We start from the raw sequence: 14,251 nt of genomic DNA, 5'->3' as shown, positions 1-14,251 counted from the left end.
CAAGGATAAGACCCTCCCTCATTGCTCATCTTCTGTGCATTTCCCTTTGATCACTCTGTTCCAGCTGCACTGGCCTTCTTTCTGTTCCTGGAACCCACCCAGACTGTTCCTGTCCCAGGACCTTCGCTCCTACTACTTCCTCTGCCTATATGCCCTTTCCTCACTGCTCACCTGCCCAATTTCTACTCTGCTAAAAGGGTCACCTCCTCTGTGGAGCCCACCTTCTTTCCTCCCAGGTTCCTGGGACCTAACTCCACGCTGACACTTTCACTCTGTACTGTATGTAGTCACTGATTTACTCCTCTGCTCCTCTCACCAAACAGGTTGCTCTTCCCTGGAAGGGATTTGACTTTATAAACTTTTGATCTGCAGCACCTGAATGAAAACTATTGTCTAAGATATGCTGAACTTAAGCTGAATAATTGAATGGGTGAATGAATGAATGAGTTAACAGAGGTAGTCTGACTGATGCAGTAAAGGGAAATTATAATCTTCAATGATCTAAAAGGCTTTACTTCCAACGACGTGATCTAAGATTACATTAACGTTCTTAATTCCTGCATTATGGTTTCACATTCTATTATTAGCTTAAGATTAGCTTAAAAATTAACTAAAACTCCTTTGATCCTTTTTCCTCATGAACTCCTGCCATGCCAGATCTTCCACGTTTTGTACTTGTGCAATTGATTTAGAACCTAAATATAGAACCTTCAGATTAACCCCTGTTAAATTTAAGTCTTTCAGTGTAGGCCCATCCTTCCAATTCGCTAAAATTAACTGTCTCGTGTCAGCCATCATGCCAGCAATTCCTTGAAACTTTGTGGGATCTACAAATCTGGTGAGCATGCTATCTATTAAGATATCAAGCAAGGTGGGGCCCTTGCAAGAGTCCCATGGTGTGTCACCAGGGACCACCTTTCTGGGTGGCAGTGATTAGTCAACACTCTTCAGGAATTGCTAACAAGCCACAAGCCCACCTAACACAATAGTCATCAAAGCCATATTTCTCTTCCTTGCCGACAAGGTTACCAAGATCGACTTGGTCTAATGCCTTGGTCGTGGACCTCCTCCTGTTCCACTGGAGCAGTGCTTTGATCAACAAAGAAATCTGAGTGGGGAGGTGTGACTTGTTTTTAGTGAACCTATGCTGACTCCCAGTGTTCACTGTTTTCTATGTTATCTCAGACCATCTATTCGTTAAATCGGTATTGAATTTTGATGTGGATTGATACCACACTTGGTAACCTAAATTCAGGAATTTACATTTTCCTATCCTATTTCTGGAAATGACTTTGTGACCATAAATCTAAGGACTTTGAAGGTCTTAGCTAATGAGATATTAGCTCATGCAAGGCAAGTAAGCTTTTGCAGATTGCAGAAAGGCTTCCTAGGGAGAGAGGACACAGCAAGCATGGTCCCTAGAGGCCTGAGACACACAGAAGGTGTGAGATTCCACAAACAATTCAGCAGGAGCACCATGGGGGCTGGTGGGGCAGGCAGACCAGAGCTCAGAGGCCTTGAATAACACGCTGGCTAGATAGGACTCTGTCCTGAGAAACTGAGGAGTCACTGCAGGGCTTCAACTAGGGGAGTAACATGATCATATTTTGGTTTTCAAAAAATAGATACCTTTGGAGGGACTGGGATTGTAGGAGGGGGACAAATTAGTAGACTTTTACAGTAATAATCTAGAGAGAAGTGATAAGGGCTTTAATTAACTCAGCTGTCTTGGCTTTTACGTTTATGTTTAGGATTCTTCTTTTTTCCTACCCCATTTAAATGTCTGAGTGTTTATTTTTTTTTTAAGATTTTATTTATTTATTTATTTATCAGAGAAAGAGAGAAAGAGAGCACAAGCAGGGGGAGTGGCAGGCAGAGGAAGAAGCAGGCTCCCTGCTAAGCAGAGGGCCTAATGCAGGGCACCATCCCAGGGTCCGGGGATCATGACCTGAGCTGGAGGCAGACGCTTAACTGACTGAGCCACCCAGGCATCCCACGTTTAGTTATTCTGCTGCATTCTTGGAATGCAGGCTCTGGTATCCTCTGACTTTTCCAGGCCTGCTCATAATTGAAGGCCCAGCTCAACTTCTATCTCCACTGTGCAGTTATCATATCCATCTTCCTCCTACACAACCATTATCCATCCACCCATCCATCCAGCCTTCCTCCCTTCATTCTCTTATTCATGCTTTCATGCCTTCATTAATCGATTGAACCAACATCTACTAAGGGTCTTCTATGTTCAGGGCACCCTGCTAAGTGCTAGCGATATATAATAAGATACAATTCTACTCTCTGGGAACTCATGGTCTAGTCAGGAGAATAGACCCATAAATAATAACAAAGCGAAGAAGGACAAAGCTGGAGGTATCAGGAGCTGAGCCTTGAAGGAGGAGTAGTTGCCTCGTTGCCAAGGGGAAAGTGCTCAGCCCTTTTATAGCTGAGTCTCAAGAGCCCAGTTAGAGTTGACACCATACCCCCTGAGTTCTACTCTCTATTTCCTACTGAGTAGCAGAAAAAAAATCACATTTTTAATTCTTCTAACATTTATTTATCAAAAACCTATCTTTCTACCTGTCTATCATCTATTATTACTATTTAATGGCCATAGTGCTGAGCACAGTGCTGGCTAAGTAGCTGGTCCCAACACTTCACTGTTAAATCCTACGCCTGAATTGCCTTTTTCCCTCAAGCTCTTTTCACTGGTAACCAGTGAATTCTCCTGACCAGGCCGTACCCGACCTCTTGGGAGCGCTGTCCGCCCTTGACTTTCTCAGCTTCCTGCAGAGGACTGAGGGTGCTCCAGAGGGAAGCAGGGGAGAGCCCGCACGTAAGCGGCACCTACCAAATGGCAGGCGCTGTGTTGCTGGTGCGGAACACATTTTATCTCATTGCGTCTTCACAGCGTTCCTGCAAGGTTGATGTTGGTGTCCTTTCACAGATGAAGGGACAGGCTCGGGCATGTAAAGAATTTGCTTCCCAGCAAGTCAGAGGATCGACCTCCTGGGTGTGAGCTGCGCTCCAAGGTCCAGAGTCGGGGCCGTGCTCTGGCTGCGGGTGCAGCCAAGGCAGAGGCAAACGGTAGAGGGCCGGAAAGCTCAAACAACAGCACCCACACCGGCGCTCTCAGCGGCCACACCTGGCACTGATGGAAGCGGTCACATGGCCCAGGCCCGACCGTGGGTGTAGCACCCACCTCAACTCTGGAGAGGCAATATGGTCTCATGATTACATGTCTCGGCTCTGGATTCAAATCCCAATCAGCCACTTGGGAGCTGTGAGATCTTGGGCCAGTAGCTCGATCCCTCGAGGCCTTCTTTTCCTTGTCTTTATTCCCTTCCTCTTGGGGCTTTTGTTAAGACTAAATGAGATATTCATGTAAAGCACAGTGCCCCAAACCACATGCTAAGTGAGCAAGTGTTTTTTCTGATTTTCTTTTTTCCTCTTCTCTTTCTATTCTTCCTTCTTTTATTTATTTATTTATTTTTTTTTGAGAGAGAGCGAGTGAGCATGGGGGGGAGGGGCAGAGGGAGACGGAGAGAAAGAATCTCAAGCAGGCTCCATGCCCAGCGCAGAGCTCGACACGGGGCTCCATCCCATGACCCTGAGTTCATGACCTGAGCCAAAACCAAGAGTAGGATGCTTAACTGACTGAGCCACCCAGGCGCCCCCTTCCTTCTTTAATTATTACTGCTGTTGTTAATATGTTACATGAATATAAGCTATAAGAAGAGTGTTTCTAGCCAGGAGAGGACATACGCAGGTGGAAACATCCAGCAAGTCATCTGTTCCAGCCTTCCACGCATGGGGGAATTCCCTGGGTCACCCATGAGTAAGTACTTTCAGTGATAAGAAGCTCCCTCCTCTGTGGAGTATATGCTCAATGCTTAGGCAGTTCAAATTCTTGGAAAGTTCTTTCTTCTATGGAGCCAAAATTTACTACCATGTAAATTTCACCCATTGGTTCTAATTCTGCCCAGTGGAGCACAGCAGGATCACCCTTGTTTTCCAATTAGATTTCTTCACATTTTTAAGGAAATCTTCAAAGAATTTTTAAAGACAGTTGTTATGTCTTCCTGTCCTGTTCCAGCAGGCTAGCCATCCCTACCTCTTTCAGGTCCTGCTCACTTGACATAGCGTTTATACAGCTTTGCTGTTCTGGTTGCTTTCCTCATGCTGCTCATGATCTTTCTTAAAATACTGTGGCCAGAACAGGAGACTCTTCCAGGTGTGGTATGACCAGTGCACATTAACAGAACTCTCCTGAAATCAACGAAGGATCCCTCGAATATGCTGCCACCAGCCCTTCCTTTGTCTCTTCCGAAGCACATGTGCTCAGGGGTGGGGGCCCGAGGCCAGTGGACAGTGACAAGCCCAGGTTCCTTGTGTCTGGGCAGGGTGTCTGTCTCCGTCTTATCCATTTTAGAGCGTGGCCATGGAGGGGAGCCACCCTCTGTCCCCATCAGAGATGAGTTCAGAATTGGGTGGACAAGGCTGTGCTGTTCCTTTTGGGGGAGTCCATGGGTGTGTGTGTGTGTGTGTGTGTGTGTGTGATAGGGTTGGGGGGGGTGAGAGAGGATGGGGGGAGAGAGAGAAAGAGAGAGAGAGAGAGGGAGAATTTTCTGCCTGATCCAGGAATTCTCCTGGATGGCAGAATTGGTTTCCATAACGACTTTCTGATATAAACATATTTGATAAAAATAAGTTAACAGTGGAGCTGTGGTGGAGCACAGACTCTCAGAGTGCTGAGAGGGAGGGAGAGAGAGAGAGAGAGAGAGAGAGAGAGAGCGCGCGCGCACAAGCTCTTCGAAGAACAGCACTTTCCTTTTTTTTCCCCACCCTCCTGGTCAGCCTCTCTATACATAGTTTCCATAAACCAACTAAAAAGCTTTGTTGACCATGTTCCTGTCTATCCTGGCCCCTTTCCTGCTTGTACACATCATATTCATTCTCGCTCTCTCTCTCTTTCTCCTTAGTTACCTGAAGCACTACAGTACGTATGGGATAATATGATAAATTCATTTCCAATTCACTGCATTATCCCCTGAATATTTTAATGACTCATTGAATGGAGTAAAAAAAGCTATTTCAAATGAACAATTATGCTGCATTAGTCTGAGGGCTGATTATATTTAAACACTGCTCACATGGATAACAGGACACAGCGACCTCAGCATACGAGAGCTAATTTGGCTCTTATCTCCAAATAATTTTACACCGCAAATTACCATGAAAACCTAAAGGGCTTTAAAAACATTCATCAAAAGATAATATTTCACTTTGTAGCAACATTTTATTTAAATTATTTTGAATGGGAACGAAGGCATCTCTGGGGTGGGACAATGACAGCAAGGTGGGGACTGTGTGTGATAAGAAAATGGCAAGCGGGCGCTGGCTTGCATTAAAAAGACAGAGGGAAAGTGTCCAGGAAGACGTGCAGTCCTGATGGGCGGGGGGGTGGGGGGGCGACGCAAACTGCAGGCCTCACTGGCCCTGGCAGACCAGCCCTCTGCCCTGGCTGTGGTCTGGTCCAAGGGGGCACAGGGCAATTCCCAAAGGCCAAATGAGGGGGCCCATCCCCTTGCTCCAACTACCAATGCCTCCATGAAAGCAGGTCCTGGTCAGTTCAGGTCCTCCAGGCTGGGCCTGAACCCACCTGGACTTGAAAGGCAAAAAGGATGAACTGTTTCTACTGGCAGGCTTGTGTCATTGTCTTGAATTGCAAAGCATGAGTCCAAGAGCCTAAGGGAAGTTGCTCAATTTTAAGTTGCTGCTGTGGTCAGATCTCCAAGTTGGAGGTTGTAGGGGAGAGGATCACATTTACCAAGGTCCTACTGTTCTGTTCAGAGTCAGGAGCCTTAATCTCCTTGAACACCGGGAAAGATATTATTATCATGCCCATTTTCATGATGAAGAAACTGAGGCTCAGAACTTCCCATGTGAAAGTGCCAGAGCCTGGAGCCTCCCCTGGTTCATCTGACCCAAAAGTACAGGCCTGGTGTCTGCCCCTTCAGGGTGGCCTTGTACAAGTCTGATCTATAACCAGGGCCCCCCTGCATTGTCCCCATCACCAAAGGCCTGTAGGTCTGTAGGGAGCCTTGCTGGTGTTCATTACCTAAATTAATGGACCCTCACAGTATAGGGCAAAGCATGTATGGACAAGTGCACAAAGAGCAGAAAAACTAAAAATACAGGTCTAAATAAAGAAATTAATTAATTAATCCCATTTCCTTGGTTTGATTTCTTCATCTGAACTTGTGGTCTTGATAAAGATTGTTTATTCTTCTGTTTGTTATCATTTGCTTGCTTCTGAGCATAGATATTGAAATTGGAATATATATATTGCATAGTATATACAATATCAGGATATATATAATATTCCAGTATTACACGCACACACACACACACACACACACACACACGTCACGCACAGTATATTTAAATTTCTACAGGATCTGCTGCTCAGTTGGTTAGGAACAGGATAAATTTGCCATTTTCTATAGAGCCTCTCTCTAGGGAGTCTTCCCCTTTTTTGCATATATAATTTCCTTTTCCTGTCGCAACCCTGAAGGGTAAGGATTTGTGTCAGTTTTACAGAGAAGCCACAGTCTCAGAGAGGTCAAGTAACTTTCCTGAGATCACTCAAGAGTGGAACCGATCATTCAAGCAAGTGTCCCGATGTGTGCTAACCGCATCACTGGAAAGTAAGGGGCTAAGATCCTTGCCCTGTTTATTTGGTTTCCCATTTATCTTATTCACCTAACACACTGAGGGGTCCTTTAAGAAACAACCTCTCATTATGGAAAAATTCAACCCTTATAGAAAAGTAGACAGAATAATGGACTCTTAGAGGTCCTTTTAATTCCACCCAGAATTGGTTGCGCTTACAGCTGCCAAAGGTTGAGGGCACTGAATGAAAGGGAAACATGAACTTGCCGTTTTGCTTTCTTTCTTAAAACAAAAAAGATATTCAGGGCAAATTTTAGAATCATTGACGGTTTCTAGGAAGATTTTCTTTTTTGGAAGAAAAAAGGTACTCTTGTCTCCTTAATTGTTCTTTGTCACCAATCATGATATTCTTTGTGGAAGGTATTAATATACCATCTTCCTGTGTTCAATATTCCCATTAACAATAAAAAGTCTAATGAAAATATCTGCATGAAAAGCTCTGAGCACTAATTTCAGAGACAAATAGAAGATGAACCAATAAGCTTTTCTTCTGAAATGAATGATGCAAATTAATTGATATCTTAATTAGGCTTTAGCACGAAGATTATTAGTTAGATTGAATCAGAACTGAAAAACATCTTAAAGAAAAAGCCGAGGAGGACATGGCACTGAGGGGAGCGAGATGTTAGTTGTCAATGCTCTGTTCGAAATCTCTTTTGTTCAATGAGAGGTTTTTCAAAGAGGGGGCGGAGAAGGACAGCATGCTTTACCTAGGAGTCCCTGCCTGCCGAGGTCTGGCCAGCATTGGGGACTGAAGCCTCGTCCTGCCCCTGAGCTGATAGGAACCCACCTCTGTGGGAAGTTCTGCCCTGGGAGAGCCCCTGGTGCCCCTGTAATCCCAGCCCTGTGCTGCAGCCTCTTACTCTGCCTCACCAGAACAGAAGCCCTTGGAAGGCAAAGATTCGCCCTGTTGTGTGCGCATCTGCAACCCCAGGGCCAGTGCAGTGCCTGACTTAGGAACAATAAGGATAATGTTACAGCCAGCAATTATATACAGCTTACTATGTGCTCTGAGTACTGTTCTAAGCGTTTTACTTAAAAGAACTAATTTGAACTTCATAACAACAGTGTGAGGCAGGCACTACTGATTAGCCCCACTTTTCAAGGGAGCATATTGAAATGCAAGTTGAGTATCTTGCCCCCCAAGGTCACATAGCTATACTGGTGGATTTGGATTTGAACCCAGTCGTCCGGCTCCAGAGTCCTTGGTTTACACTTGCAGACAATGGTCAATCCATATTTGTTGAATTCAGCCAACGAAGGGTACCATGAACGCCTGGTTCCTACTGGTGGACTTCTCTAGTTTCTGAACAGGTTTCCTTTCTCCAGAGCTTTATCCCACTCAATAGTAGACTCCTGTCGGCCTCCCTTTGGGGCAGGGGGCTGCAGATGTTCCCTGTATTCCTAAGAACTGACTGCTGTTTCAACCCAGACAGATGGCCCCTAAATTGTCCCTACTGAGGGGCTCCCATGGCCGTGGTTCCACCCACCACCCAATTAGACCTGGGCCCCTAATATCACAGCCTGGGTTCCACCTCCATGGCCACTGCGAATCACAGGGCTATCGTCACTCTACCTCTGCTGTGACTTTATGGTGTGCCTTACTGTCGAGGCCACCGACTGCTGAGGGTAGCGATACTAGGTAGGGTTTACTCTTAACCTAACATATCAAGGGTTAAAATTACAGAGGAGTTCAAAATTCTTCCCAGGTATATTTGATTGCCCAAGATAGCATTCCCTGGGGAGGTCCCCTAGCAGCATCTATCCATAAGAGGGAACGAGAAGGAGAGCCCTGGAATGGTAGGTGACCCACAGAGACTCTGCTTCCCATCTGACAGGGAGGGCACGGTGGGATGCCTCTTGCCACAGTGGAGTGGCTGGCTGAGACGGGGTGTGAACCAGACCGTGTGGTCTGACCACGTGGTGGGGTGTGCAATCTGGAGCTTGGGGGCTTGGGCTGAAGACCCAGCTCCATGAGCCTCTAGCTAAGAGACTGCATCAGCCAGCCCCTCTAGGCTTCGCTTTCCCACCTCTGAAATGGGGATAATGCCTACGTCACAAAGCGATTGTGGGGCTCAAAAGGAAGTGTCAGAAGTGATTATCACTTGAAAATTGCTCCACAGTTGGGAGACGACAGCAATGACCAAGGCATTCCGACGCTGAGCTCTGTGGTCTTCCTTCAGTTGGCTCAACTCCCTTCTGGAGACTCATTCGCTCCACACTGATGGAAGTGGTGCCTGGGCATCTGCATTTTGACACGTTCACCCGCGGATTTGAACACGCTCTAATGTCTGAGACCTACTCAGCCACAGCTAATGCCAACACAAAGGAAGTACTGCTGGGTTTGATGAGAGGCTTCCCTTTTTTTGGCCAAGGTCCACAGCCTGAGACCTAAACGAGCCTGGTTTTTATATTGGCCATGCAGCTGGAGGAATGCGGGGGCTGGTGGGCAGGCTGAGTGGATATAGCTGAGGAGAGCTGCCGCTTCCTGCTGGACCCTTGGATCAGGGAAAGGGGGTGAAAATGTGCCTGAAAGCCAAGCCTCCTCCGGTCTGAGCGGCAAGGCTGACGGCCACAGCCGGGCAGGTGGCCCTGCTAAGCTCTGCGGCTTAGCAGTCTTGCGGGCCCCACCTGGCACCTGCCACCCACTCTGCTTCTCAGCTGGGCTGCTGAGAGCCCATGTGTGTGCCGCGAAGCATCTGTGAGAGGCACTGTCCCGAGTGCATGCTGGGGTGAGGGGATGGGCGGGGCGGGGGGCTTCAGGCTTGGAAGAGAGGCAGCCTCAGGGCCCCAAGGTGCCCTCGATGCTGAAATGACTCCACCCACCACAGTTTTTGAAGTGTGCCTCAGAACTGCCCCATAGAACCCTCTTATGGACAGCCTGGTATGTGACGTCCAGAGCAATACTCCTTTCTTGAGAGCTTCGCCCCCTTGTGACGGCCAGGGAATCCCAAGTACAGAAAATGGCAAGGCTCTAGATTGGGGCAGGATCCAGTATCTTTCCCTTTGGTGCTCTCAGCCCTCTCCCTGCCCTGATGGCATGAAAATCCCCCAGATCTGCCCCTTTCCATGTTTATGGTGTTTCCAAGGCTCTTCACCAGGCCCAGGAGTGCTTGGTCGGGAAGGGTGTTGAACAATGCCCCTGCTTTCCCTCACGCACTCTCCAAGAAGCCACTGCCAGAAGCTTCCCTGGAGGGAGCCCTTTCCAAGGCCCTCTGTAGCCAGCACTGCCTCTGAGGATGGGCTGCCGACCTGAGCATCCTGTGAAGGGCCTGTGGTCACTGGGCAGGGGTTGGTTGACAGGGTAGCTTCCTCCCCAAGCCCCCCAGTCTAGGGGTTGTGAGAGCCCCTGCCTTGCTCAGGAGCATCAGTGGCTAGTTCACACTGATACCCCTTCCTCTGACCCATAGCAGTAGAAGGAAAAACACAAACTCCTTACACTTGTGGTACTATGGTTTCCAAAGTGCTCTCAGGATGCTCTCTCATTGGATTATCATGACAACCACACAGAGGAGGTAACATGGTTCCTATCTTACAGATAAACATGAAACACCCAGAGGGACTCCGAGCAACTTAATGGTGATCATTGGTTTGGGGACCAGCCAAACCTAGATCCAGACTTAGTCTTTCTAGTTCTGGATTCCCACTATCTTACGGCTTGATGCCTTTGCACACTATGCGAAGGCCATCCGCGAGCTCTCTCAGCGCAGACGCACGGATAGCTGAAGCTAGCGTGGAATTTCCCAGAGTGTGCGGCAGGCGATTGTGAGCACAAGATTCAATAGTCAAATGAGGTTGGAAAATAAATGCATACTATATAGTGCACATTAGAATATTAAAAGCTCTAAAAAATCCTTCAGTGAGGAATGGGATTAATACAGTGCAACCTGGAGTCTCCAAAACTTGTTTGGGAATAGAACCTTTTTTCTTCCCCCACATAATGCCCGTTAGCAATGCATCAGACTTGTGTTCCTCAGACCTACTCCAGAAGGGATGAGCCAGGCTCCTTCACTATTATGTAATGGCAAAGGGACACAGATGAGGGGAGACCGCTTGTTTCTGTACAAAGGAAAGGACATCACCAGGCCTTCCCTGTGCCCCTCAGCCCATCAGGAGGAGGAGCTCCTGCAGGACCCGCCCTGGCCAGCTCTGCCCCCCCGGACTGCACAAAATCACCCCTGTGCCTTCGAATCCAGGCTCCTTGTGGTGGTGCGCTGGAGGCTATTGTTAAATTTTCAGAAAATTTGTGAGTTAATCATTTAAATCATCAGGAACTCAAAATTGGCCATGATGGAAGTATTTACATTACAGAAATCAGCAAACACGACAAATTGGGGCTCTCCCCACCCGGTTTATCCTGAGAGTCCATTTACCTGTGCACCACTGATCCTGGATGTTTTTTGGAATTGTTAGAGAACTTGGAAGGGGCTGTGACAGCTGGAGGCAAGGGGCAACCTGACACGGAAGTCCTTGCTCTTCAGAGTCCCCAGCCCTCCTGGGTGAAAGCCGAGAACCGCACAGAACAGTCATCCTCCAGCTATAACCCCAAATGAATCAGAAAGTGCCTTCTGGCCTGCTTACCTTTATATCTGTTACCAGCCAGTGTCTCCAGAATTGAGCTTTGGGTGAAGACCTGCTCGGGGCATCTGGATCCACCATCACCAGGATGTAGGTTGCGCCCTGTAACACATTCACCAGAAAGAAATGTAGCATCGTGACTAGAATTCTGAGAGGAAAACTGCACGGTGCAGTCTCTCCTTTTAGCTCTACTGCAGCCGAGAATGGCGGGCCGACCCCTGTAGCTTCCTACCCAGTCCATCTTTGTTCTCGTGACATTCCTCTTGTGTCACATGTTTACTTGCAGAGAAATGAAGTCTATTAAGTAGACAGCTGAAAAGCTTGGCTTTCCCTTTATGAAGAAGAACAAATCAAACAAGCATATTTACTAAGCATCTGGAAGTCCCTAGCATCATGCTAGGTGCTATGATGGGAAAATGAAATTTAAAACAGGGCTTCTGCTCTCAAGAAGTTTACAGTATGGTTGGAGCAACTTATCCATGAATTTGGCAAACACAGGAGAACTTAGTCTGTATCAGGAACAGTACCAGTTGCAAGGAATACTAGGATTCATTCATACCTCAACAAGCATTTACTGAACACCTACTATGTGCCAGAAATCGTTCTAAGGGCTAGGCATCCAACAGAGAACAAGACAGTGTGAGCCTTACTTTCAGGAAGCTTTTATTCTAGGGAAGAGACACAGATTTTTTAAAAACTCAACAAACAAACAAACAAACCCGAACCACAAGGAAATGTCCAATTGGGATTAGTGCTCTGATGAAAATAAAATAGGGTGGGGGTGAGACGGATTAAGCATTCCGAGAAGAAGCAGCAGCCACTACAAAGGCCTGCATGTGGGAAAGAGTGGGGGTTTGAGGAACAGAAGGAATACCATGTGGCTAGGGGTGAGCAAGGGGAAGAATGGACAAGGCCCGGTTGGAGAGGTGGGGGGGCGGGTGGCACAGAAGTCTTTATAGGCCTTGGTAGGCGAGGAGGAGGGTTTTACTCTAAGTGCAATGGCGAACCAATGGAGGGTTTTAGCCAGCAGAGTGAGACGCTCTGATTTGTTTTTCAAAGATTGTTTTGGTGGCTGGGTGGAGAATGCATGGTTAGCAGAAGGTGAGAGATGGAGCCAGGAGGCCAGTCAGGAGGCTGCTGCAGTAGCAAAGGGAAGGATGGTGGCATATCGGACTAGAATGGGGTAGCAATAGAGAGAGATGCAAGGAGGTAGATTGGGGAAGTATTTTTAGGTAGAATCAATGGGATTTGCTGATGGATGGGACAGTTGGGCATTGAGGGAGTGAGGAAAGAGAATTTGAGGATATCTCCTGAGTTTCTGGCTTGAGCAACTGGGTGAATGGGACCATTTAGTGACATAGAAGACCTGGGGAGAGACTGTTTGAAAGGGGGTATTGAGAGTTCTGTTTTAGGCATATTAAGTTAGAAATGCTTCTAAAAGTATGCAAGTCAGAGTCTGGAGTCTGGAGGAAAGGTCAGGACTGGATAGCTAAGTTTTGGAGACATTGACATATAGATGGTCCTTAAATCCATAGACTAATGAGATTCTTCTTGGATGGATTAGACATGGAGCAGAAAAGAGGTCTTTTGAACAGAAAAGAGTTCTCTAGAACAGCTAATGTTTAGAAGAGAAGAGAATCTAGCAAAGGAGACTGTGAAGCCAGAGAGGTGGGGAACACCTGAAGAGTAGGTATCATGAAAGCCAAGCCAGAAAGAGTTTCGAAAAGGAGGAGGTGGTCAACTATGCTGAATGCTGCTGAAGGGTAGAGGGAGATGAGAACACAGATGTGACAATGTGATCGGACAACTTGGGGACACTGCTACTTGGAAAGACCAGTTTCAGTGGAGTAGAAAGGACTGAGGTTTGCTTGGGATAGGTGGAAATGAGACAGGGGATGTGGAATTGGGAGACAGTTCATAAAGATAATAAAAGAAATTTTAGTGTGAGGTCAGCTGAGACAGGGAGTGGCTGTTACTAGATGGGAAGGAAGAGTCAAGAGATCTTTAAAATTTTTTAAATTATTCTTTTAAGAGAGAGGTGACAGTCAGACATGTCTGCAGGCCAGTGGAAATGATCAAGTAGAAAGGGAGACAGAGAGGAGAAAGGGGATCGTTGCAAGAGGCAAGACTCTGGAAAGGTGGGTAGGGACAGGATCCAGAGCAAAAGTGGAGGGACCGGCCTCTGGTAAGATGCAGAGGATACAGGCTCAGATGCAAGGGAACTGGAGAATGTGATGGTGAGGAATGAGGACACTGTCTTCTGATGACTTCTATTTTCTCAGTGAATTAGAGGCAAGGTCTAGGGGAAGACAGATTATAAGAAGTTTGGGGACAAGGAAGAAGGGGTGAAATAGTCATTTTGGAAAGTGAGAAATTGAATATAGCATAGGTTTATAGTAAGGTTCCTAGATAATATGACATCCCACATCTGTGTGCTTTTAACTATTCAGGTGCAGTCGTGAAATAAGTGGTAGCTGGGTTTCACGTGGACAGGGCCTCAGACTGGTCAGGATGCAGGACGAGAAGGGAGTGGGAGAGTAAGACGTGAGTAAGGCAAATAGAGACAAGCCGGGGCTCCTCTTCGTCTGAAGGGGACGTGGCTGTAGTACAATGTGTGAGTGCCTGAACATTTACCAAGTGCTCAGGGGACGCAGAGGACGGAGCCTAAACCTCTCTACCTCAGGAATCCAGGCCGCCTTCGCAGACTGTCTTTTGAACTCGATCTAGAAGAATGAGCAGGGTTAGGAAAGTGACTCTGTAGGCCAAAGGAAGGGTCTGTGCAAAGGGATGGGGAGGTTCGGGGAATGGCAAGAATCTTGGTGTGCTGGGACACAGGGCATCTAGAAAGGAATGGTAGGTGACAAAGCTGAGAGGTTACAGGGACTAGATGATAGAGAGATTAGTGTCCTAAGTCGTTTAGAATTTGTTTTGCCACAGGACCATT

At 47.1% G+C, this 14,251-nt stretch overlaps 1 protein-coding gene across 1 annotated transcript in view; it reads right to left on the bottom strand.

Moving 5' to 3' along the window:
• The window catches only part of PEBP4 (phosphatidylethanolamine binding protein 4), a 246,464-nt gene that overhangs the window by 85,341 nt on the left and 146,872 nt on the right, over positions 1–14,251 (bottom strand). The window contains exon 4 of the mRNA XM_045880019.1: positions 11,311–11,409. Within this exon, the coding sequence (XP_045735975.1) occupies positions 11,311–11,409 (99 nt within the window). The remainder of the gene's footprint in view (positions 1–11,310; positions 11,410–14,251) is intronic.

This window comes from Mirounga angustirostris, unplaced genomic scaffold, assembly GCF_029215605.1.
Source record: "Mirounga angustirostris isolate CCGP_5_RB_7025 unplaced genomic scaffold, mMirAng1.0.hap1 SCAF_2, whole genome shotgun sequence".
NCBI lineage: Eukaryota > Metazoa > Chordata > Mammalia > Carnivora > Phocidae > Mirounga > Mirounga angustirostris.
This window is presented reverse-complemented; position numbering and strand designations above follow the sequence as displayed.